Consider the following 23,385-nt stretch of genomic DNA (forward strand, 5'->3'; position numbering starts at 1 on the left):
CTGAAAATCCTGAAATTTCTCTAAAATCAGAGTTGTGTGCTCTCAAAGTTAAAACTTGTTTAGGGTAAGCAGTGAAGGATTACTGGAGAGGTGATTAATAAAATTGGACTGGCATGTAAATATATGCTGCAGAAATTTACATGACAAAAAATAATTTGGAGAACACAGATATAGAATTTGAACAGTTATGAGAAAACTGAATTCACTTTTTTTTCCTAGTTAATAAACCACAAAATCCTGATTGTAGAAAAAAAATAGACTGAATTTGATACTGGCTATTCAACACTGGGAGATAAGTGACAAATTTATTGAGAGCATTGAGCATGTTTGTTCATTTAGGAGAAGGGGTTTTTGTTATCTGTTCTTTTTCTTATAGGGACAGGGACAAATTCAGCTTAACTGAAATGAATAGTTGTCTCAGTGAAATCTAGATTCACTGCTTATCTTCCACACACAGGTTGTTTTTCCAGACCTAAAAATGGCAATAAGGTAAGAAAATTTAAAATACAAATGATTTATTGGATATTTATTGATCAATTAAATATGTATTGTAAACTCTTATGTCAACAAGACTGCAAGAACAGGTTTTGACTGTATGTTAGAAAGTATTTTTCTATATTTTTTAAGAGAATGATATTTTAAAATAAGAATACGTGTACTAATTTCTTACCAAAAAAAAAAAAAAAAAGGAGACTATTTAAAGGGTGTTCATATTTCAGGGACCTGGTTTTTATTGTTGCTCTATCGCAGAAGACTATACTTCATCAGTTAGAAAAGACATGAAATGATTTTGTGTTTTTATTTATTGTCAGCAATACATCAGTTATGTAAAAATAACCCAGATGAAAATGTAAGACTTGTTACATTTTCATGTCATCTGTATTAACTGAATAAAGCTTAGTGACAATATACACAAATTTGCAGTAGTTGTACGTAAACATTTTGTGCTTTTAAAAAAAGAAATATACATAATTTAAAAAATAAAAATGCATTACACAATTTACAAATTAACATTAACAAAAAAAAAAAGGTAAACATTCCTCAGACACAGCTGCCTCCTTGTTCTACAAAATAAATATTCAAGTAAATTAAGTTAGGCAAAATAAATTCTTAACTTTGGGTGAGCACAATTTACATAAAGGTTAAAAGACAATTTCCATTTAATTCAAGGAATATTTTACAGTGATTTATACACAGAGTTTTTAAATTGGTCTCTTCAGATTGTAATATTGGAAAACAAACTTTATTACATTTTGGCAGGAGAAAGGGAGTTTCAAAATGGATGCTTTATATTGAATATAAACAAGCTTGTGCAGTCTCAACAAAGCTTCAAAAAGGAACTAGTCCAGGACTCAAAGCAGACACAGTAATCTAGAAACTACAGATTTAAAAAGGAAAACACAAACTACCACATCAACAGGAAAATGTCTACTTTGCTATTTTCTGAACAGTTTATTTGATCACTTTACTTTCACAATCTAACAATCTACAGTAGTGGCTGCTTTAGGCACTGGATTTGTAGAACCACTCTGATTTTTAAAGCAAATTGCTTTTCATTCTATACTGATAATTCACTTATTATTTCTGTGTCAATGCTAAAGGGCTTAGTCACCTTTGCAACACTTAGCTTAACATAACATTTCAGCCCTCCTTATAGACTAATATTTTTTTTTCTTGATAAAGAGGGAAGCCATTTTGGCTTCATATTTCTGTGCACTTTGTAAAAAATAAAAATAAAAAATGCACTCTGGATTTTAAATGCAGCACTAGTATGATGCAGATGTGCATCAGCAAAATTCACTGAACCAATAAAACATGTACTAAAATACTAAAATACTTGCATGGATTGCAAGGCAAAGGCCAAACATACTTAAATAAACAATCCCCCTTTCTTCAATTGTAAATACTTTATGGTAAGAAACAGGAGATGGCATACCGTTAGCTTCACATTATTAACTTCTTAGAATTAGGGCATAGAAATCTTCAAGGTAAGAACTAGGCAGCAGCTCTTGCTATGACCAGCCAGTATATTAAATTAAGATGACTCATTACCATTGAAAGAAACCCTGTTCCCTCAATTCCCTACTGGTCCAATACCATTAGGTAACACAGAATCAGACTTTTTAAAGTACAAAAATCATGATTAAGCTTTATGTTTCCATGTTTATAACTTTTTCATTTTATTTTTTTTATGCTCGATAAGATAGGAATCAATTAGGTTCTTCTTGTTTCTTACTCAAGAATTCTGACTTAATTAAATACATTGAGATTAGGTGTTTTTGTTTGTTTTGTTTTGTTTTGTTTTTCCTTCCTTTCTTCCTTCCTTCCTTCCTTCCTTCCTTCCTTCCTTCCTTCCTTCCTTCCTTCCTTCCTCCCTTCCTTCCTTCCTTCCTTCCTTCCTTCTTTCCTTTCTTTCTTTTTCTTTCTTTTCTTTCCTTCTTTCCTTCTCTCGTTCGTTTGTTCTTTCCTATGGATATTCACACAGAAATGCAAGACCAAAGCCCCTAGTTCTGCAATACATGTATGAATGAGCAACTACTGAGGTAGGGGGCCATGGCACTTCACCAGCTGTGGATCAAGGTATAAAATGAGAAAATAAACATGTACAAAAAGATTGTTATTGTCATTCCTCTCTGCTTACCATTCCCATTAAGGGGAATACTTATGCAGTGGCAATAAGATCTTTTTTTTTTTTTTTAATGTAGTAATTCCACATTGCTAATTTAAGCTAGCTAAAAGTTGGATGATTTTTGCTTGGATTGCACAAAATGCACATTGGTTCCAAGAACTGTTTTAAAAATACCTATAAAGATAGGTATTTTTAAGGACTGATGTCATCCTCTGATGTCGCTGAGAGCTGTCACTGATTTCAGTGAATCTGGGCCAAAGTTTGCAAAGCTGCAATTTTATTCAACATGCAAAAATGGGTGCTTCTTGAGTAAATAGTATGATGAATATGCAGAAATGGTTTAGGTTATAAAAAAGACCTGAGAACCTAATACTGAGCTTTATATAACAATTATTTTTGACAGGTTGCCTGAAAACACTTTGTAAATGTATTGCTTAGTAGTGGCACAGTCAGTTATATGTTTGCTTCAGACTATACATAGAAGCCATTTTATGAGAATCATCCTTCTCAGGTCATGAATGTGTAACAGGCATGTAGATACAATGGCAAGTCAATGAGCCTGATGTCAGAAGTGTACACTGAAAAGCCATAAGTATGGAAGAGGTTAGCAGTGAGCTTTCATACTGCCAGAATTCTTTAAAAAGTTATGACAATTAAAATGGCAGAACTATTATTGTTTACTTGCCAATACACTCAAGAGTTTAACTGAATAATTAAAAGAGTCCATCCAACTATCCTAATTAGAAAAGATAAAAAGGGCTCTGAATATTGCACTGTCAGCAACAGTGAAAATGCTCTCACTAGTGGAAAGAAAAAAAAAAAACACAAACCTTTTTCTTTTAGCTAACAAACAATTAGAATACCTTTTTAGACAATATCACTCAAGATTAGAGGGCAATCACTTTTCTTTTTCTTTTCTTTTTTTTCTAACAAAGTTAACAAATATAAAAAATCTAGTCATAAACAGCCTTCAAAGTACAATTAGAAACCAGCAGGACAATCTATACTTGTATAGGTAGATGGGGCAAGAAACTAGACACTTGTATTACTGCCATGATATAGACCACAAGTGGCCACTGTGACGAGGATCGGTGTGTACAGCACATGTTGTTAGCCGATTCCATCCAGTCGCAGTCCAAACCGAACGCTACTCTCTTCAGGGTTCAAGACCTGTCTACTTGACACTCCTTGCACAAGATACATCATCATCCTTTCTGAAAAGAGGCGGTTACTATGGCAATACTAGTTAAGTGCATATCATGCTGCACTAATATAGTGCAAAAAATTGCCTTACATGTAGCAAAAAGATGCAGGCAACAGTTTGAGTTAGAGAAAGTAGAAATGTATTGTAACATTTACAGTGGATATTCTTTTTCCAGACAGCAACCGCTAGAAAATATTGAATCTGAGAATGCCTCCTTTCTGGATGTGTATATGAGGCCTTTATATTTTGGAGCGATAACAGGGCAGAATTTTGCAAGTGAGTCATTGCTCTCTGAAATGCAGGTTAACACAAGTTGTCATCAACTGCCAAACTGCTGAACTTGCTCATGGGTTAATCTCAGTTAAAAGTTAATGTAATAAAGCACTAAATTGCTCTTTAACAAGTATATAATCTGATAAGAGTAATACATATTCTCCAACTGAGTATATGTGCTCTGCTTGAATATAAAGAGTCATACAAACTCTTGGTACAAACTCTTCATGCGTACTCATTATACTTGGTTAATGTTAAAGCAGGGGCTTTCAACTGTTAATACAATATCATTACAGTATTCTGGAGACAGAAGTGGTGCTTATAGCTTGTAGGATTGAGGAAAGACCACAAATATCTCCCATTGTAGTGTCTATTAAATTGATTCTGCCAGATTTCTCAGTGTTGATGGTCTAAAGTAAAGCAGTAATGCCTTGAATATCCATAGGCATTATGAAATCCATCCATCTTTATCTACAGTACAGTTACAAAAAAGAAAGTCAAAACAGTTAAATCCACTCCATATAAAATCCCTGTGGCTTTGGATACCTTCTGATTTCAATCCAATAATTAAGACTCCATTTGTCACCGTGAGTATATTTTACATATCTGCATCTCCATCATAAGCCAAGGTTAAAGGTTTCAGCCGGTTGTTCTGCCTTCTCTGGGGCTTCTTTGGCTTTTTGCTGAAACAATAAGATAATTTGTAAATAGAACAAGAAACTGGTAACAGCAATGATGGATTTCATTCTTAAATGAAAGATGACTGTGTTGTAATAAGATAACACATTTGATCACTTGTAAAAGCTATCCATTCAAAACTTCATATGGTTCATTAATTATCACTATCAACCCAAAGCAACACCTAATTCAAAGTTCAGTTGTTCAGAAACAGGCTGTTACGTTACTGACGTGACTTGATGAAATTTTTGGCACATAATCATACAAGATCAGTCATTTCTCAGAAAAGCCCATAGGCAGTGCAATATTTGGTTGTGTATCAATGGAGCAACCAATCCAGTTCTTTTAAATTATGTGACTGAAATCTTCTCTTGACATATCAAGGGTTTCCACCTTAATGCTCCATCTCATGATTAGTTTTATCTCATACCTTCCGGAGTAACTAAAGTTAATTCCAGATGTTAAAATCAAACCAGTCTTAGGTAACATGGACGTGGTTGCTAGCTATGAACATCTTCTATCTATCCTTGACTTAAATTTTAATCCAGCAGTATTTCCAATCCATTTGCTATAGTTTTAAAAATGTTAAAGCTAAATAAAAATGTTTAATGTATTTTATCTTTAATTAAAATATTTGAGACTTAGTTCTTGCCTTCTTTTAGTGTATATTATAAGCATTTATTTAAATCAGCCCCTGCATTCTGTTGTCCAATAAACTTTTATTGGATATATACAGGATATGTAAATCAGCCTGCCCAAACCAAAATCTTTGTTCCCAAAACAGCTGTTATGGGGGCTTGCAGTGGCCACAGTCTGAAGAATTTGCACTGAAGTTAAAAGCTCACAGTTTTTCTTTCTTTCAGAAAATATTTTGTTTCTTACCTACACATAAGTGAGATTTTGGAGAAAGTTTACTAAAAAATAAATCCACAAGCCACCCAAATGTTAACTTATGCAGTACATCCAAGATCTTGATGACTAAGAGCATACTTCCCTCATCTTCTACCTTCACAGCCAAGCAGGATCCAATTAACTTCAGGGAGAGCATTCTGAAAAATTACTTGCTTTTGCAAAAATCTTCTCTTGTTTTCATGCAGTAACATTTTCAAAAGTATATATCATTTATGAAAACACACGAGAAAACCTCCAGCCTTATTTTAGTTGTATTTCTCTATCTCCCATCAAATATCAAATCAGACATGCCTGAAAATTAAGTTTCCTTTTTGATACTTCTGTTTGCGTTTTGTGATATAGCTGCAATGAAATGACAATGGACAGAGTGCAGTTATTCTCAACAGGGATCAGTGAAAATAAACTATCCACTAAGATATGCCATATTTGCAAGAAGTTCTCCTGATCTCAAGACAGTCTATCAGTTTATCTATCATCTGGGCTACAAACAGAGCCCATGAACCTCAGCTTGGACAAAAGTACATAGAAATTTAAACATTACATTTTATAGAAGTATCTGCAGCTTCTAAAGCTGCACATATAAATGCTTGCATTACTACAGTCTGCAAGGGACTGCCTGTTGGTAAATAATTAAAGAACTCACCAGGCTAGATAGATCATAGAAACAATAAAGATGAGTAAAACAAATGCACCAGCAGCTACACCATAAACCCAGGTCTTCAGCCTCCCATCTAAAAGGAATGAATGTTAGTCAGTAGTGTTTCAGTTAGTCTTGCTGAATTATTAGTTCTGATATGGTACAGAAATGCTTTTATAATCCAAAATAAATGTATTCACAAGCAATTACAGCTTAATAAGAGTAAATACTGTTAAACAACCGAGTGATAGCTCCTCTGTGCTCTTTTGTTCTGCTTTTCAGCTAAAATCCAGGTAATCTGAATGATGCTGAGACACGGGACAAAAACAGCATGGCAGCAAGTTAGAGCCCCAGGGTACTCAGACCATCCTATACTCCATTGCTAAGGGGAAACCCCATCAGCAGGATAGAAAAGCAGAGTCATTTTCTAGTCTACCTCTGGGAAATCAATCTATTATTTCCATTCTCACTGCTATTTAATTTTCCATTTTAAAATAAATTTAACATGTTTTACCTCATTAGTACTTTAGATATGGATACATAACTTTAACTACTGCAAAAAGTAGTTAATACATTTTAATTTCATCAAGGAAGAATGGTGTGACTTTTGGAGTTTTGCTCTGATCCCTAAATGAGTACGTTGCAACACAAGGTCAGTGCATGCTGTTGGATTTGTTATTTTTTTATGACTCACTTTACACATTTTTAAACTGATTGCTGAAAACCTTCTTTTAAAGGGGGCCTACTGCCTTGTCAAAGAAAACTCCATTGAAAAGCTGAATTATTTCATTTATGAGGGGCAAAATTGTTCTTCCATGAAGCCTTGCATATATTTTCAATATTATGGTAAGTAAACATATCTAATCTTTTTCTGACAAAATAAGTATTGCTTTCTGATGCTTTTGTAGAGGTGTAAGGCATAACCAATACAGCTGATGTTTTTCCAACTTCTGATAAGAACAAAAAGCATGCTGAATTTGTTCTAATTCAGAGTGACCATTGCTATTGGTATGCCATTAATTTTAGTCTTTCTGAAAAATGTTATAGTCATAAACAACTCGAATAACACTAATATAAAAACATTTTTGCTTCACTAAATTAATGTACATAATGACATTATAATTGATGGTAACTAATACAAGGGAAATAATTGATCAGTTATAGGTAAGTTGAACATATCCAAAGATATGATAGCAGGAATGAGAAGAATTCAGATTTCGTTATTAATATACAGATAATTTTCTTCCCTTGGTTTATTTGCTGGTTTATTTACTGGTAAATGTAACAGGTTTGGGGTTGTTTTGGGTTTGCTTGTTTTAAAATAATATTATCTCCTTGAAGAAAAGACAGGCATTATCTTGTGTATGGATTATGAATTTTTGTCAGAATGGGGAACTGTTTTAATGAGGTCATTTATATTATTAAAACATGGGCATCACATCTCATACAGGCACTCTGAATTCCTTTGGACAGATTATCTCTTGTGTATGAGGTAATGGCATCTATTTGGCAAGATAAATCAGCAAAGACAGCTGTGAAGGTAAAAACTTTCCTTTCTGGAACTGTAATATAGTCTGTTGAAGATTGTTGAAGAATTACGTTACACCTAGGTTTGGAAACTGTATGGAAAGGAATTGGAATAGCAGGGTAAATCAAAGCTTTCTAGAAGTCAGCTAATCATAGTATGAAAATAATCAATCATAAATCAAGTATTAGTTCAATTGAGTATCATTGTTTTTATCTAAACTGAACTATGCTGCCTTATTAAGTCAAACCAGGAATTACTGGAACATTCATGAAGTTTCATGAAATTTCTCAACTATTTCTTATTCCAAAAAATATGTCTGAACTCACATGAGCATCCATGTTCTATGAAGTTCAATGCAACGATACCTGCTTATCATCAGCACTCTGGCTGCTATAACATACCCTACGGCATTTTAATGTGGAATTAGAGTGAATTAAAAATAGTATATTTGTTAAGATTTTTTTTTTTTTTAAAGAGGACCAGGAAAACTTAATTTCTTTTTAAAAATTATTTTTATTGTGGATTAAAGTAATAACTAATTGGAGTAAAGACTATTTTCTTGGAGGTATCATGTATAGTATTAAAGTACAAATAACAGTCAAAAAGGACTAATGGGATCTAACTAAATATTTATAACCCAAGCCTAATTTAATCCATTTATTGTAAGTACTGCTGTTCACAATTTGCAGTGTTTTAGTGTTTATGCAAGTAAAGATACTGCTTTCAATCTTCAGATTTAAAACTTTCATGGAAGCTTTAGAAATAAACACTAAGACACAAGTGTGTAAAAATATTTAGCTCTCTGTGATTAAAAGACAAGAAAATAATTAATCGTTTTCTATATAATTGACATTTTTGACAAGAATAAAATCTCTTTCTCTGAAAGGATTCTATCACTGAAACTTTATTTGTATCAGTGATAGTATCAGAAAATATTTACTGAAATCTGATTACATGATGGACTTTATGAAATATTTTTAATGGCATAACTCTGAGCATATTTCTTACAACACGAGTGCTTGTTCAGCTCTAAAGAACATGGTCAATATGAGCAAACATTTCCTATAGTGATTTAAAGCACGTCTACGCTAAATATTATGGTTAGCTCTTGTCTAACATGAAGTAGTTTAGATACAGAAGAAAAAGATGCCATATCTATACTGACTGTTTCTCTATGATTCATGCCATAGCTGTAAACTTCAAGCAATACTTATCCATTACAGATCTCTGTGCCACCTCTTCACACCTTTCTCTGTGGCATTATCAATTATGGTGGCATAATCTAACATCCTAGCTTGCACCTTTGCTATTAATGCCCTTCTGAAGTCACATTTTGAATAGTTTCTGTGAATTTTTACAAGTATCATGAATTAAAAAAAATGAATTAAAAAAAATCTTTTGGAATGCAAAATGTCATTAGATATGTTGATGGGCCAGCAGAAAATGGCAGCAGTTTACTATTGTCCCTTTCTCCGCTTTCAGTCAGGTGTTTGTATTCTTAAATGAGTACTTAAGGATTTTTCTTTTTTTCCCTGTCATCACAAATACGTGAATGCCAGGCCCTGCAGAAGTAGTTAGCATTATGAACTGCTCATTGCATGACTTCACCTGGCCCAAAAGGCTGTAGAAACCAGGTCCTTCCTCGTCCTGACTGGTTAGTGGAGGGCTGGGTAGGGTTGACAGCTCGACTGGTTTTCACATCTCCCTTTTTGTCCTCCATGGTGGGCATCACCACCACTGGGATGAGAGTGCACTGTTCGAGTGTGCCATCGGAGGACATAACTTCAGTGTATCCATCTTCGCAACTGCATGTTCTAGTCTGTAGGGAACAAGTGTTTTACGCTGTGTAGCAGAAAAACAAGTTTTCTGTGGGCTATGAAGCATAACAAGGATGATTGGAAGAGAAGATTGTTTCAAGGAGTGCTAGCCTGGAGAGTACTTCTTCATATATTTTTATGAAGTATCATAGCAAATGAACAGATTATTCAACATTTAATTGAGAGGTAGAAAACAGTCTAAGGTTGATTTTATCAAAGCAATGATCAAAAATCTCTGAAAATACATTTGTTGGCACAATCTCCAATGATCAAAAATCTCTGAAAATACATTTGTTGGCACAATCTCTGAAATGCAGAGATGTGTGGGAAAGCTCTCATGGGGTTGTTTAGTGCTGTGAAGCATTAGCACATACCTCACTGCAGTAAGCGTGGGGTTGGCTGCATGGTGGGTTACATGACCTGTCAGCATCTGGTTGGCGCATCACTAAGCAGCCTCCTGTAGGACAGAAAATCATATTTTGACGTGGTAATACCTCTCCTCTGATGAAAATACTGATGCCATTATTTCCTACACTATGTCACAGATTACCATTTTATTATTAAACTGAATTTAAGACTCCTACTCTTAATCCTAGGGGAAGGATAATTTGTCTCAAGTATTTTTCATTGCTACAGTAAGGATATAGCATGTAGATTTCCATTCATTCACATTTTAGAGAACTAATATTTGGCAAGTGATCTTCTTTTCACTTTTTGTCCCTTTGCTGGGTTGCACAAATAAGTAAGTTTAAATATTTTGTTGTGCTTGAAGAAACAGATTTGGGTTTTCTAGGGCCCTCCTAGTAACTAGCATATTAAAACTGTGTCCACAAAGAAAATAAAGGCATATTTTTGATCTATCTCTTTGCTGCCAAACTGAAAACAAAATATTCATTCAGTTTATGAGTTTATGTTTTCTGATATTCCTCATTAGTTAATTTTACTCACACTATAGTTTTGCCTCTTATGAAGCCATACTCCATTCTAGTCTAAGAAAACCTTTTCAGAAGTGAAGAACATATACTGAATGCTATGATAGAAAGTGGTTATCAGTGTTTCTTTCTTTTCTATACTGCCCTAGTTCTCATTGCTACATCTTTATTTACAGCACAGTTATTGTTATGGACCAACATACACAATCAGGCTTTCACTATCATTTCAGCCAGGTTGACTTCAAAATATACTTAGAATCAGTTTGAATGTATCTGAGATTCCCTCTGTCTTTCAGAAAGACATGCAGTACATACTTTAACATTTATACTGCAACAGGACAACTTATCTTGCATCTCCCAAATTAAGTATATCTTTATGCTGGTGTGACATGATGATGAAATCCTGATAGCTGGCATTGGTCACAATCATAGCAGATGCAGTTAGATGTGGTTATATAGATCAAATTGTTAACAGGATGGCTGATGAGGAACAAAGTAAACCCTGCTGGTTGCCATCAGTTTTTCTCACCCTCTGAAAGGAAAACTGTGCATCCTAGCATATAAATCACATGCCCGTGAGAATCTATGTAATAAAGTATCAGTCATTCATGCAAGCTGAAGAAGGAAATAGTAGCTTCATCGCCCGTAGGAAACAACACCTTCAAGTAAAAAACAACTATTCAGCACAATAATATTGTACAAGGAAATAAATAAATAAAGGCCTTAAAATAGAACAGGACTCATGAAAACAATATCTGAATTTAAACACACTTAGAGCCAGATGTGTAGTGAGAAGGCATTAAAGAAACACAGTCTTCTAAAATATGGGTTGATTCTAGATCAACTTAAGTAACTTCCATTCAAATCAATCATATATGTGTATCTACCACTTCGATCTTTTCAATACTACAGATTATACAAACCACCTTCAAAAAGCTTTGAATGTGAATTTACAGTCTGCTTCATAATTGTATACTTCCTGCAGAGAAGTTCTCACAGAACATTACACTCAAGTATTTCTTTGAAATAATATATCAAAAACATAGTTTTGTACTGCATGGGAACAGTGATCACAGTCTCTGGAATTTTCCATTTGTCTTCATTTCAAATCAGAAAAGTACCACAGCTTAAAACCACATACAGAACAAATTCTTAAAAGAGATACAATATAGAACCTAAGTTGATCTGCCATGGAGGTCCTGTCAGCATTTAGAAAGGTTCATGGATTCATTTTCTCCTCTCTCTGGTAGGCTTTTGTTCCTGTTGTTAGCACAATAATCTATTAAGATACTCAAAACGGAAATCTTTCCATCTTTCTCTTGTCTGCTTGTCTTGGAATGTTTTTTCTTAAATTGGATTATCAAGGCAGGCATTATATTATGCTAAAGTCCCATGACTGCAGGAGTCAAGTATGTGAGCTAGCACTTCTTTAAATAACTTTTAGTTTATTTCATTACTCAGTCTTATAGATTCCCATTCTTTTCATGTAATATTGCAGTTCTTTGAGGTGAGTATATTCTCAAATATTTCATAAGTATGGCTAGGAAAATTTAATTAAATTAATAAGGTAAGTCTTTAGAGGCTAATTTACCCCCATAACCATCCATTCTCATCTCACTTTTGATCTGTTATCATCTGTCTTTCTGATAGATTGTTATCTGCTTTGCAATTTCCATCTTTTCTAGATTGAGTAATGCTAACGCATATTTCTCTGGCATTCTAAATGGACTAGATCTAGATCTATCACTTTTCCTTATTAAATAGGTGATTTCCATAGTCTTGTTTCTCTGTTACAATATTCTTTAGGTAACCAATACTAATTTATTATTATAGTTGTTGTTGTTATTTCCTATTTTTTATGCATGTCTATGTTTTATAAATGCTGAATTATCATGTATTTTAAAGCGGTTTTGAGGAATAAACAAATCTTAGAATCAGAAAATAATTACTAGGCCCCGTTAAATAACGTAAAACTCACAGAACTTTCATTTCAGAAGAATCAGTTCCACTTACATTTATTTATGCTTATAGAAGAGAGCATCATGAAAAATCTGCCAGCAACACAACATTTTGAAATTTATCACATGGCTGTATTCAGAACAAACTATTACCTGTATGTGAATGACCATGATTTATAAATGTACTTTGCTTTTTAATATCTCAGAGCCTTAATCCCCAAAGTGAGAAATTTAAAATTCTCTAGGACATTTAATAGATAATTTCATATATTTATATCAACAAAAATTGTGACTTAAAGATGCTCTGTTGCATCTGATGTGAAGATGATCTATTTTAATAATTTTACAATGCAAAATGAGACTTCGAAAAGAGACTTAGTATTACCAAAAATAATTTCAACACCTTGTAAAAATGATACAAAAAATTTATTTCTAGTAACAAATCAGACAGTCATGATGTATTCCATCATGAATCAGAACTTCCCCCTTTGACCTGACAGGAGCTGGAATTGAGGGTGTGTTTATAACCACCATAGTTGATATAAAAATATTTTTAAAAACAAATGCACCAAATAATTCCTAATTCTGATAAATAAGCTCATGCAAATAAGATATGTAGGAAGATTTTCTGGAATTCAGGCACCTCAGTCATTCATTTAAGATATTTTGTAGCTTAGTTTATGTCAAAAGAAACTCCATCCAATCATTGTCTACTGAACTATCCTGCTATAAATTTATGTCATTGATGTAAAGTAACAAATTTATATTAACGTATTTATTAAAATCTGTTATAATTTTCAGAATGTATGTATGTCTGTTATTGTCAAGCACTGCATGTGTCTCTGCCTCTGTATATGCACTGTACATTAATACATAAAAGGTCGCTTTGCTGCAGGACTTGAAATGTGAAATTTAGAAATATATAGATGCTTGTAGAAATATAAAATGTGCAACATTCCAGGACAAATATAGAATATAATATTTGTTTTTACTTTTACTGTTACATGCTATATAATTCTGGAACAGAGCTGACGTTTTTAGTCTGCAAAAGCATGATGATTCAACACAACAGCATACATCAGGAACAAGTGTTTTTATCAGACTATTTTTAAAAATTATTCCCATTTTGGGGAAAAAAATTTATTATCCACTTATTTTCCAGGCTTTTGTGTATAGGTAAAACAAATAATTACCTGTGACGTTTAAGCCATCTGACCTTTGGCACCACACAGTTCGAGAAGATCCCTTCCAGGGGCTAGCCATCCATTTGTATTCATAGCAGTGGCCATCTATACAGGAAACATTCATTTTTTAAGAGATTTGATGAAAAGACTTCAGCCTACCACAAGTAGACAGCAATACATTAAGTTTAACGGCTTTTATGGTGTCCTTCTTTCACCCGGCAACTCAGAAAGGTGTACTGTACACATAGAAGTCTGCACTTACTGGATGCATACAGAATAGAATGGATGTCTTCTAGACTGAACAATAATGTTCATACACATTGCATGTGGAGTAAGACCAATATAGTTAATGGGCAAAACAGACATTTCCAACAACCTCATAACAGTTGGGGCCCATCTGTTGTGAAAAGTCATTTAGGAGTCAGCTTTCTTTCCTGGTAAAGCTATGCTATAGTTACTATTCCAGAGTATGGTAAAGTAGGCTTGGCTGTATCTGGCTTCACATCTCTATTCCACTGTACACATTTTATATAGTCTGGGATAAAATATGAAGTCTTTCTGTACCTTAGTTGTCCAGTAATTTTTTTTTTTATTATTCATCTGCCTGGATCTAAATGGACAGGAAATGTCTTTTCTTAGGTATTTTGCTCAGTACTAGCAGTAAGACAAACTTTTTAGTCATTGTCATGTTATAAGAGCAGACCGGATTTGTTTATGCATCATAATATCCTTTTTTTTTAATTAAGAAATTATCAAGCAAATAAGGCAACTATTTTTTTTCCCAAATCTTGAAAAGGTATTTCATTATTAAAAAGAGATTTAAAAAATGTGTTTGAAGTGAAAACATATAATAGTTAAATTTTCCAAGTTTTTCTGGTACATAGTTGATATTTGGAAAATAAAATATTAAATGCATTTCTATGTCCACCAAATCCATAATTTCCTAATTTTGACAGCCTCAGCAGAAAGAAGAGAAACATACTGTAGTTCTGTATTTTATTTATTACAGGAAGAGGATGTGTATTTTGGTACTTACCACTGCACGGTCTTGTTTCCAAAGCTTGTTCTGGACAAAGATGTTGATTCTCTAAATCCTGAATGATTACTGCCCGAGATCGGACTTGTATGCCTCCAAAGCCAAGATCCTCACCATTAACACAGGTTAGCTGGCAAAGGCTCCATTCTGACCACTCTTTCAAATAACAGTCCCCTGAATTTTTATTAGAAGATAAAAGATCATCGATGTATGTGAAGAGCTCATGACAATGAGTATGACTTAGAAAAACTTAGAAATTCTGAGCCCTTCTAAGTATCTGTGAGGCAGAAAATAATAACGATGATAAAAAAAGTCTATTTGTTGGAAAGCAGAATAGGTTTCTGTAGCATTCCCATAAGGTCAGACTCATTTTCAGTTTCTGATGACAGCTCCACACAATGTTTGGATTTAACGAATACTAGGGAATTGTACACTGTGTATCTTAGGCTAATTTTATACATCCTATTCATTACTTCTCTTTGACACCAGAAAGAGAAAGCATTGTTGAGTTTTAAAAAGATTGCCACATATCCTCATGCAGAAGCACTTTAAACAGACAGTAGAAACTACTACTGATGCATTCTTTATAAGAATGGGAAATGAGAAAGTGATTAAAATTTCTATTCCAGTTATTCCAGGGTAGTATAATAGAGATTTGCAAAACGTAATTTTATGGAATAAAAATAATTTTAAAAAAATTCTACTAGTTAGATAAAATTAGTGAGACTAATTCTGGCTAAAGAAAATTTAAGAAAGATCTTCAAAATAACATAAACAGACCATTTTGTAAAAGATGCAGTATCAAATGACTATACACAGACTCATTAATAAACCTCTTAGTTCTCATTATTTCAGCGAAAGAGCTATTAAAAATTAAAGCTACCTTGTACTGTACTGATGAAAGATGTAATCAGCACTGTGTTGACCAGATGCCTGATTAATGAAGGTATTTTATTTGCCAACATTAGGAAACCATGTGAAGAAATGAATAATTGAAGAACGGATGTATACACAATAGGAAAGCAAGCACTGATTTTTGGAAACATTAGCTGGAACGTATCATTAGCACATCCCCATAGGGCAGTTATTCTTAATGGCTAAATGTGAGACTGCTGAAGAACAGGTTCATGCTCAGCAAAATTTAAAATCTAGTAGTAAGCAGTAGTGAATCCACCACCAGAGTAACTCAGTTGGTCATTTGATAGATTTGCCCTATCAGTAAAGTATGTGAAAAATATTTTATTGCCTGTGGCTCATTCTAGACACTGATTACTGTTAACTCAAGGAGTAAACCAAACTATCTTGAAATGTAATGTTTATTTGTATAGCTTTCTTACCTGGACAAGGGACAGTGCACGTTTCCTCAAGTACCATCTTTTTATTACCATCTATAATAGGCTCTATTTCTCCACAGAATTCCTCATCTACTATTTTGCCTACATCTTCACTGGATCCATCAAAAACCACACAGGAAATGTTCCGCACTCGTGTGCCCTCTCCACACTGAGCATCCTGGAGAAGGAGAAGATGGATGCTGTACGTTGGAAAGTGTCAAAAGACTGAATTTGAGCTACATATCATTGCATCTCTTATTATTTTTTGCCAAAATACGTATTCATTTGAGTAGGGAAAATAAAAATACATCGTTTTTTACATTTGAAACAAACAAAAAAATATGCTGTCACCATTGTTTCTTAATATATGGATCTAGCTTGTGCTTTTAAATTGCAATCATGGCAGTATCTTAAGAGATCTCTTCTAGGATAGGAGTTTTTTTTCCAATAAGGATGCTCATCTGTTACCACATATATTCTTTTACAATGTAAGGATTTCAGTTATTAGCAAAGATATCACTGAAATACCAAACTTTACCTTTGTACTTTGAATGTCTGTAGGACACTGTTATACCTGTTGACAAATACGAACACTAAAAATAAATCTTCACATTTTTGTATAAAGTATATGGAAGCAAGCTGGTTACAATGCTTTGAAACAGATATCCGGGCATATTTCAAACATGCCTACCTCCATAATTTCAATGTCCACTGTGGGACTTACCTCTACTTTGCATGCAGACCATTGACCATACTGCCATCGATAACAAGGCTTAACTGGACAGGGCTTGAATTGCTCCATTTGAGAAGGACAAGGCCTCCCATCTCCCTGAAACGGTTGATTTATGGTCCTTCTTCTGATCATTTTTCCTGCAAACGAGAAGCAGCAATATAGGTAATAGCACAGTGGCTAGCCTGATTTATTGTTCAAGATGGTTCTATGTTGGTGAAAAGCAGTGTTTGAATAATGTATTTTTTTCAAATTTGACAAACTGGACAGTAAAGCAAATCTGTTGGCTCTTGCCTGTTATAAGGATTTTATTATTTTACATTTTCTGAGTCAGACACTGTATATTCAGTACAGCATGAAGTACTGCATGAAGGAGGATGTCTGATCAGGATTTCAGATTACTCCTGTAATAGACAGAAAAAATTAGTAAATTCCCAGTTCAGAAGCTTGGGGAAAAATACTCTTTCTGAAGATTATAAAATGTTTATGGCAGTTCTGTGGAGATACTGACTATTCATCTGGAGTTTGCTGCTGTTTTTCCCCTGAGTTAATACAGAATTATGTGTAGGGAAGGGAAAAGGAAAATGAAGGGGCAAGGGGAAAGGAAGATGAAAGGAAACAGGACGGGGAAGGAAAAGAAAACTGTGTCTTTAAAATACTCCAAGGTTATATGCAGACCTGTAAGGCCACATGTTTGAGAGCAGTCAGACCAAGATGACCAGTCAGAGAGCTGACAGTTCACAGGACATTCCACCACACAGGATATATTCATTTGCCATGTCTTTTCCAAACCAAGCTAGAAGAAAATATCCAATAGTTAGCATGTAATGTTCAGTTTATGCCAGCAGTTCTCAGTATGCATTTGGACAGAGTGAATCTGAAACAAGTAAGCTTTAAGTAAACATGAAATAATTCCTAAATTAAAAGTAAAACAATTAAGATATTTTAAATCTCATTTCACAGAATCATAGAATAATCTAGGTTAGAAACTATCTTTAAATTCTTCAAGTCCAGCCATAAAACTGATGGAATGAGTCCCATCTCTAAACCACATCCCTGCCTGTTTAACATCTGCAAGGATGAGGATTCCAGCACTTCTCTGGGCAGCCTGTTCCAATGCCAGATCACCCTCATCAGTACCTAATCTAAACGCCTTTAAGACAGCTTCCTAACACACTATCCCTCATCACCTGAGAAAAAGGGCTGATGCTTTCTTCCTGTAACTTTCTTCCAGGTAATTGTAAAGAGCAATGAGGTCTCTCCTCAGCCTTCTCCAGACTAAAAACTGAAGTTCCCTCATACGTCCTCCTCACATGTCCTGTTTTCTGGTCCCTTCAGCAGCTTCATTGCTCTTCTCTGCACGCACTCAACCAAGTCGATGTGCTCCTTGTAGTGAAGAGCCTAAAACTAAACATGATATTCAAGGAGTGGTCTCACCAGTGCTCTGTATATGGGGACAATCTTTTCCTTACTCCTACTGGCCACACTATTTCTGATCATCATAGAATCATTTGACTTGGAAGGGATCTTTAAAGGTCTTATAGCCCAACATTCCTGCAATGAAGAGGGACAGCTAAAACTAGATTAAACCCTGAATGTCTCCAAGGATGGTGCTTCCACCACCTCTCCTGGTAACCTGTTCCAGTGCTTCACTAATCTCATCATAAAAATCTTTCTCCTTATATCCAATCTAAATCTTCCTTCTTTTAGTTTGAAACCATTTCCCCTTGTCCTATCATAACAGACCCTGCTAAAGATCTTGTTATCTTCTTTCTTACAGCCCACCCTGTAGATACTGAAAAATTGCTATCGAATCTCCCCAGAGCCACAAATCTCTCAACCTGTCCTCACAGAAGAAGTGTTTCATTCCTTGGATCATTTCCGTGGCCCTCCTCTGAACTCACTCTAACAGGTCTGTGTGTCTCCTGTACTGAGGACTCCACATCTGGATGCAGTACTCCAGGTGAGGTCTCACCAGCGCAGAGTAGAGGGGCAGCGTCACCTTCCTTGAATGGAGGCCAGGATGTCATTTGCCCTTTTTGTCACTTGAGCATGCAACAAAGTCCCAGTGGCAACACAGTCCTAATGGCATATTCTGACTCTTAAATATATTCTCAAATCTTTTAAATAATTATTTTCTAAATAATAACCTGTAAAATGAGGGCTTCAGCTTGTACTTTTACTTTATACTGTGGTGATAAAATCATTAATATTTAGAATAATAAAATCCAAAAGTTGAAAGGGGCCTAAAAGAATCATTGAGTTCATCTGTTGGGTCTTTATGCTTTGAGAGATTTGGCTAAGAAGTTTATCCTAACTAGAAGAACACTCTTCTCAACTAAAAGCCAGCAGTCTGATTGTGTCTAACTTCTGCTTCTGGGCTAAGATAACACTGGTGTCTCATTACTACAGATTCCACCGAGAGCCATTTCTCCATATTGTCACATTTTTCTATTTGATTCCTTCTCAGAACTGGGCCAGTGAACTAACTATTTAAGCAGTTTATCCCTCCCAGGCTTTGTTAGCATATTAATTGATTTTCTGCAGTTCCTCCCTTCCAAGGACGGATATCTGGCTTTTTTAAACATTTGAACGATTGTTTTTCTTCAACTTCTTCTTTCTCCTGAAATAGCATGTATGTCGAGTCTCTGCACCCACTTGACAGAGAATGTCGGCATAGAGAATGAGATGCTGTCCAAATGTTCTCTAACTCTGATCACAGTTGATAAATCTTCTCTCTGACCTGTCTCAAATTGTAAGTCATGATGCAGTTGGAGACCCTACTGTCTTCAACTGTACACTAAGGGACAAAACAATTTGTGACGTGTCATTAAAGTATTTTGAAATAGGAGTATATACTTAACTATCAGGCATTAATAGCTTAATTCATTTCAAAGCTGTCCCCTGTCATAGAAAATGTTATTATGAAATTAGTATTACTTAGCAACTGGTGCTAGGAGCTGAGTTCAAAACCAAAAAAAAAGGAAGAGATTGAGCATACATTTGACAGTGTTTATAGAAGGCTGCAGATGAAGCAAGTTTTCAAGAGCTCAATAGAAACTGAACAAATTAATGGCAGAAACTGGAGGTTTAAACACTCAGAAACTACATCTGGCAAGCACAGTCCAATAGCTAAAAACAGGAGGAGGATGAGAGAATAGATGGAAACTCATGTATGTTTCTCTGCCTTATTCTTTTCTTGGCATCTGCTTATCACAGAATCATAGAATCACAGAATTGTAGGGGTTGGAAGGGACCTCTAGAGATCATCGAGACCAACCCCCCTGCCAAAGCAGGTTCCCTACACCAGGTCGCACAGGTAGGCGTCCAGGCAAGACTTGAATATCTCCAGAGAAGGAGACTCCACAACCTCCCTGGGCAGCCTGTTCCAGTGCTCCGTCACCCTCACCGTGAAGAAGTTCTTACGCACATTCGTGCGAAACTTCCTGTGCTGCAGCTTATGTCCGTTTCCCCTCGTCCTATCTCCACGTACCACCGAAAAGAGACTGGCCTCACCGCTATGGCCGCCACACCTCAGATATTTATAAACCTGGATCAGGTCCCCTCTCAGTCTTCTTTTCTCAAGGCTAAACAGACCCAGTTCACTTAGCCTTTCTTCATAGGGGAGATGCTCCAGGCCCTTCACCATCTTTGTGGCCCTCCGCTGTACTCTTTCCAAGAGATCCCTGTCTTTTTTGAACTGGGGAGCCCAGAACTGGACACAGTTCTGCCTCTCGTTTGTTTCTTTGTAGGCTTTTGCTGTTGTTTTCAACACAGTTTGTGATCTTATTACAATAAAGCCATCCATTCTACTGCACGCAATAACAATGACATGACGCTCACACTGTAAACTGACAGTGAGAATGACTTGTCCTAAAAAAACCCACATCAATATATGTTTTTCTGAAAAAAAAAAAACAACAACAACTTTCTGTACAAGAAGATATCACCAGTACTTTTGATACAAAAGCTGCAAACAGTGGAGGAGAATGAGGGAAGGTGATGTGGGAACAGACTTACATGTTCTCCCAAACACAGGATCTGTACAAACACAGTTCTAGGGGCTGAATTCAGTGAAACACTAAGAAGTGATGCAATCCCCACAGGGAAGTGCCAATTTGTGCTTAGAGACAGTGGTCTGCATGGGTCTGATTTTGTAAAGCCATTTCTATGCTCTTATAAAGTCCTGTGCTCCAGATATTCCCCAGTCAAAGAGGAAGAGATATTCTGGCTAATACCCATGAGAATATATAACACAAGATGGAATACAATGGTGGTATAAATATTAGCATGACAATAAAAATCTCTGCAACCTGCATAACTTCAAAATGAGTTATAAAAGGTATGATATAAAATGTGAAGGAAAATCAATTCTGCTAATATGAAGAGATCTGCAGTTTCCCTGCATAAAAGATGGTCCTATTCACTGACCTTCATTAGTGAACCCCGATTCTCATTGATGCCTTTCAGAATTCCAGAAGGCTTCTGATATCTTAAGTAAATAAATCCTGCCACGTGTTGTTTTTCTTTTAAAAAAGCCAACTAAGCTTTTCAAAACCTATTAATTTTAACAACTGCAAAGGTTAATGGCATGAAACTAGCAGTTAAGGCTTTAAAAAGGAAATAAACTCACAATTTCCTACTTAAATGAAAGCATAAAGCAATAATTAGGCACAACATTAGCATACATTTCATAAATAAACTACCATAAGTACTGAAAATGTCTTACTCTGGTAGACTCACCAAGTCTTAAATTTGCATTTGTAGTAGTGTATATTGAGACAAATGAGATTTTAGACCTCTGTTCTGCATTATATATCAAAGAATGAGCTCACAGCTTTTTGCTGTTGAGCACTGTAACCTTGATTAACCAGATATTGCACACATCAACATCTGAAACTTTTGGGTCATCTGGAACTTGGATAATTAGGAAACCATAAAATAGTCTTTGAAGTCTGCTTTTGGGTCAAATCTTCTGACCAAAGGCTCAAAATCTACATAATTGATTTCTGGCAATTGCATGAACACGACTGTTCTCTTTTAGGACTGACCTTCTCAGCTGGACCTTGGCAACTAGAGAAGCAAAAGCCCAAGACATTAAAGGTGAAGAGGAAAAAGCTGAAGGCCAGACTAACCCTAGGGATCTGCCAGCCGCATGTGTTAGGCACTGACATGCTGCTGAAATGAATTTGATGAACAATTTGTCTGCTCTAATTTGATATTAATCCCACATTCTTTTTTCATCCCTCTCCTTCCTTTGTCTGATGAATCAGAGTTCACAATGCAAATCTTAAAAAATGTGGCTGGCAAAAAATTTGGAAATGTGATCTGAAAAGGTTGCTGGACAAGCTTTGGATGAGAGGTGGTTTCTGTTGAGTGAATGGCAAGTACTTAAGTTACACCAAATACTAGCACAGAGTCCTTTATTTTTGGCTTTATGTGACAGGGGAGGCAGATTGTCAGACCAACATGTACCATAAATCCTGGGATAATAAAAAATTTGTTTATAAGTATGCTTCATGTGACCGATTAACCTCTGTGGGAGGTTAATCATGTAATCTGTTAGACAGACTATTTGCCAAAAAAAAAATCAAAACGTTTTGCATTTGCTATCTGATTCAGACAAAGTCGCTGGTTCCTAGTCTTTTCTGATGTGTAATTGCTGGTAAATGAATAAAAATAAGTCCCTAAGTCTGAGAATGAGAATGACCAGAGCCAACTTGCTTTAGTGATTTGATTTTCAAATATGAAAAAGACAATCTGAGTACTTGTGACATGCTAATTTTTTAGAGTTAGAGACCAAGTAATCTGTACATTGAGAATTTGAAGGGAACTATGATAACATAACTAGGACTTGGAAATAAGCTCTACTAATTAATTTATCCTGGCAGTAATCAGGATGATTGGCTAGCTTCTTATCAGATTGACCAAAACAAACACAGGATCACATGAAATGTATTATGAAAGCAATAGTCAGAAAATGGAAACTAGGAAGAAAATTCAGTCTTTGATGACACTGATGCTCATAAATGAAAATGGTGATAGTTAAAAGACAACATGAAGGGATTTTTTAATACAAGGCTTTTATTAGTTTTATGAACCATGTATTATCAAGGAAATAAGACCTTCATTTTTTAAGGGATCAGAATAGGTTTAGCTAGTCTGATCTCCCTTCCTTCCATATAATAATAAGAATCGTAATTCTGTAAATTGATCTGCACATAAATTAGATAGAACTTTTGCTTTATTCATACAGTCAATATAAAATTTTATGATAGTCCAGGGGAAATTCCATTAGCTAAATCATTACAGAATTACTTAGTGTTTCTTCTACCATCAACCTCTCTAACCACACACAGCTTATTTTGAACTTGACACAATATTTCTGTACTGCTTTTATAATGCAAAAATACAGATTCCCCTCTCCCCCGCAAAAAAAAAAAAAAAAGAAAAAAAAAGAAAAAAAGAAAAAAGCAAACAACCACAAAACAAAACAAAACTAAAGGACCATTTATGATTAGATTAGTTAAAAG

At 35.0% G+C, this 23,385-nt stretch overlaps 1 protein-coding gene across 1 annotated transcript in view; it reads right to left on the reverse strand.

The window, feature by feature from the left end:
• Nucleotides 1–785: 785 nt before the first annotated feature.
• The window catches only part of THSD7A (thrombospondin type 1 domain containing 7A), a 192,197-nt gene continuing 169,597 nt past the window's right edge, over nt 786–23,385 (reverse strand). The window contains exons 21-29 of the mRNA XM_085227509.1: nt 17,531–17,648; nt 16,847–16,992; nt 16,126–16,300; nt 14,789–14,962; nt 13,762–13,857; nt 10,053–10,135; nt 9,470–9,680; nt 6,340–6,427; nt 786–4,789 (exon numbers count right to left, since the gene is read on the reverse strand). Coding sequence (XP_085083635.1) covers nt 4,705–4,789; nt 6,340–6,427; nt 9,470–9,680; nt 10,053–10,135; nt 13,762–13,857; nt 14,789–14,962; nt 16,126–16,300; nt 16,847–16,992; nt 17,531–17,648 — 1,176 coding nt within the window. The 3' untranslated portion in view covers nt 786–4,704. The remainder of the gene's footprint in view (nt 4,790–6,339; nt 6,428–9,469; nt 9,681–10,052; nt 10,136–13,761; nt 13,858–14,788; nt 14,963–16,125; nt 16,301–16,846; nt 16,993–17,530; nt 17,649–23,385) is intronic.

This window comes from Meleagris gallopavo, chromosome 6 (genome assembly GCF_905368555.1).
Source record: "Meleagris gallopavo chromosome 6, MGAL_WU_HG_1.1, whole genome shotgun sequence".
Taxonomy (NCBI): domain Eukaryota; kingdom Metazoa; phylum Chordata; class Aves; order Galliformes; family Phasianidae; genus Meleagris; species Meleagris gallopavo.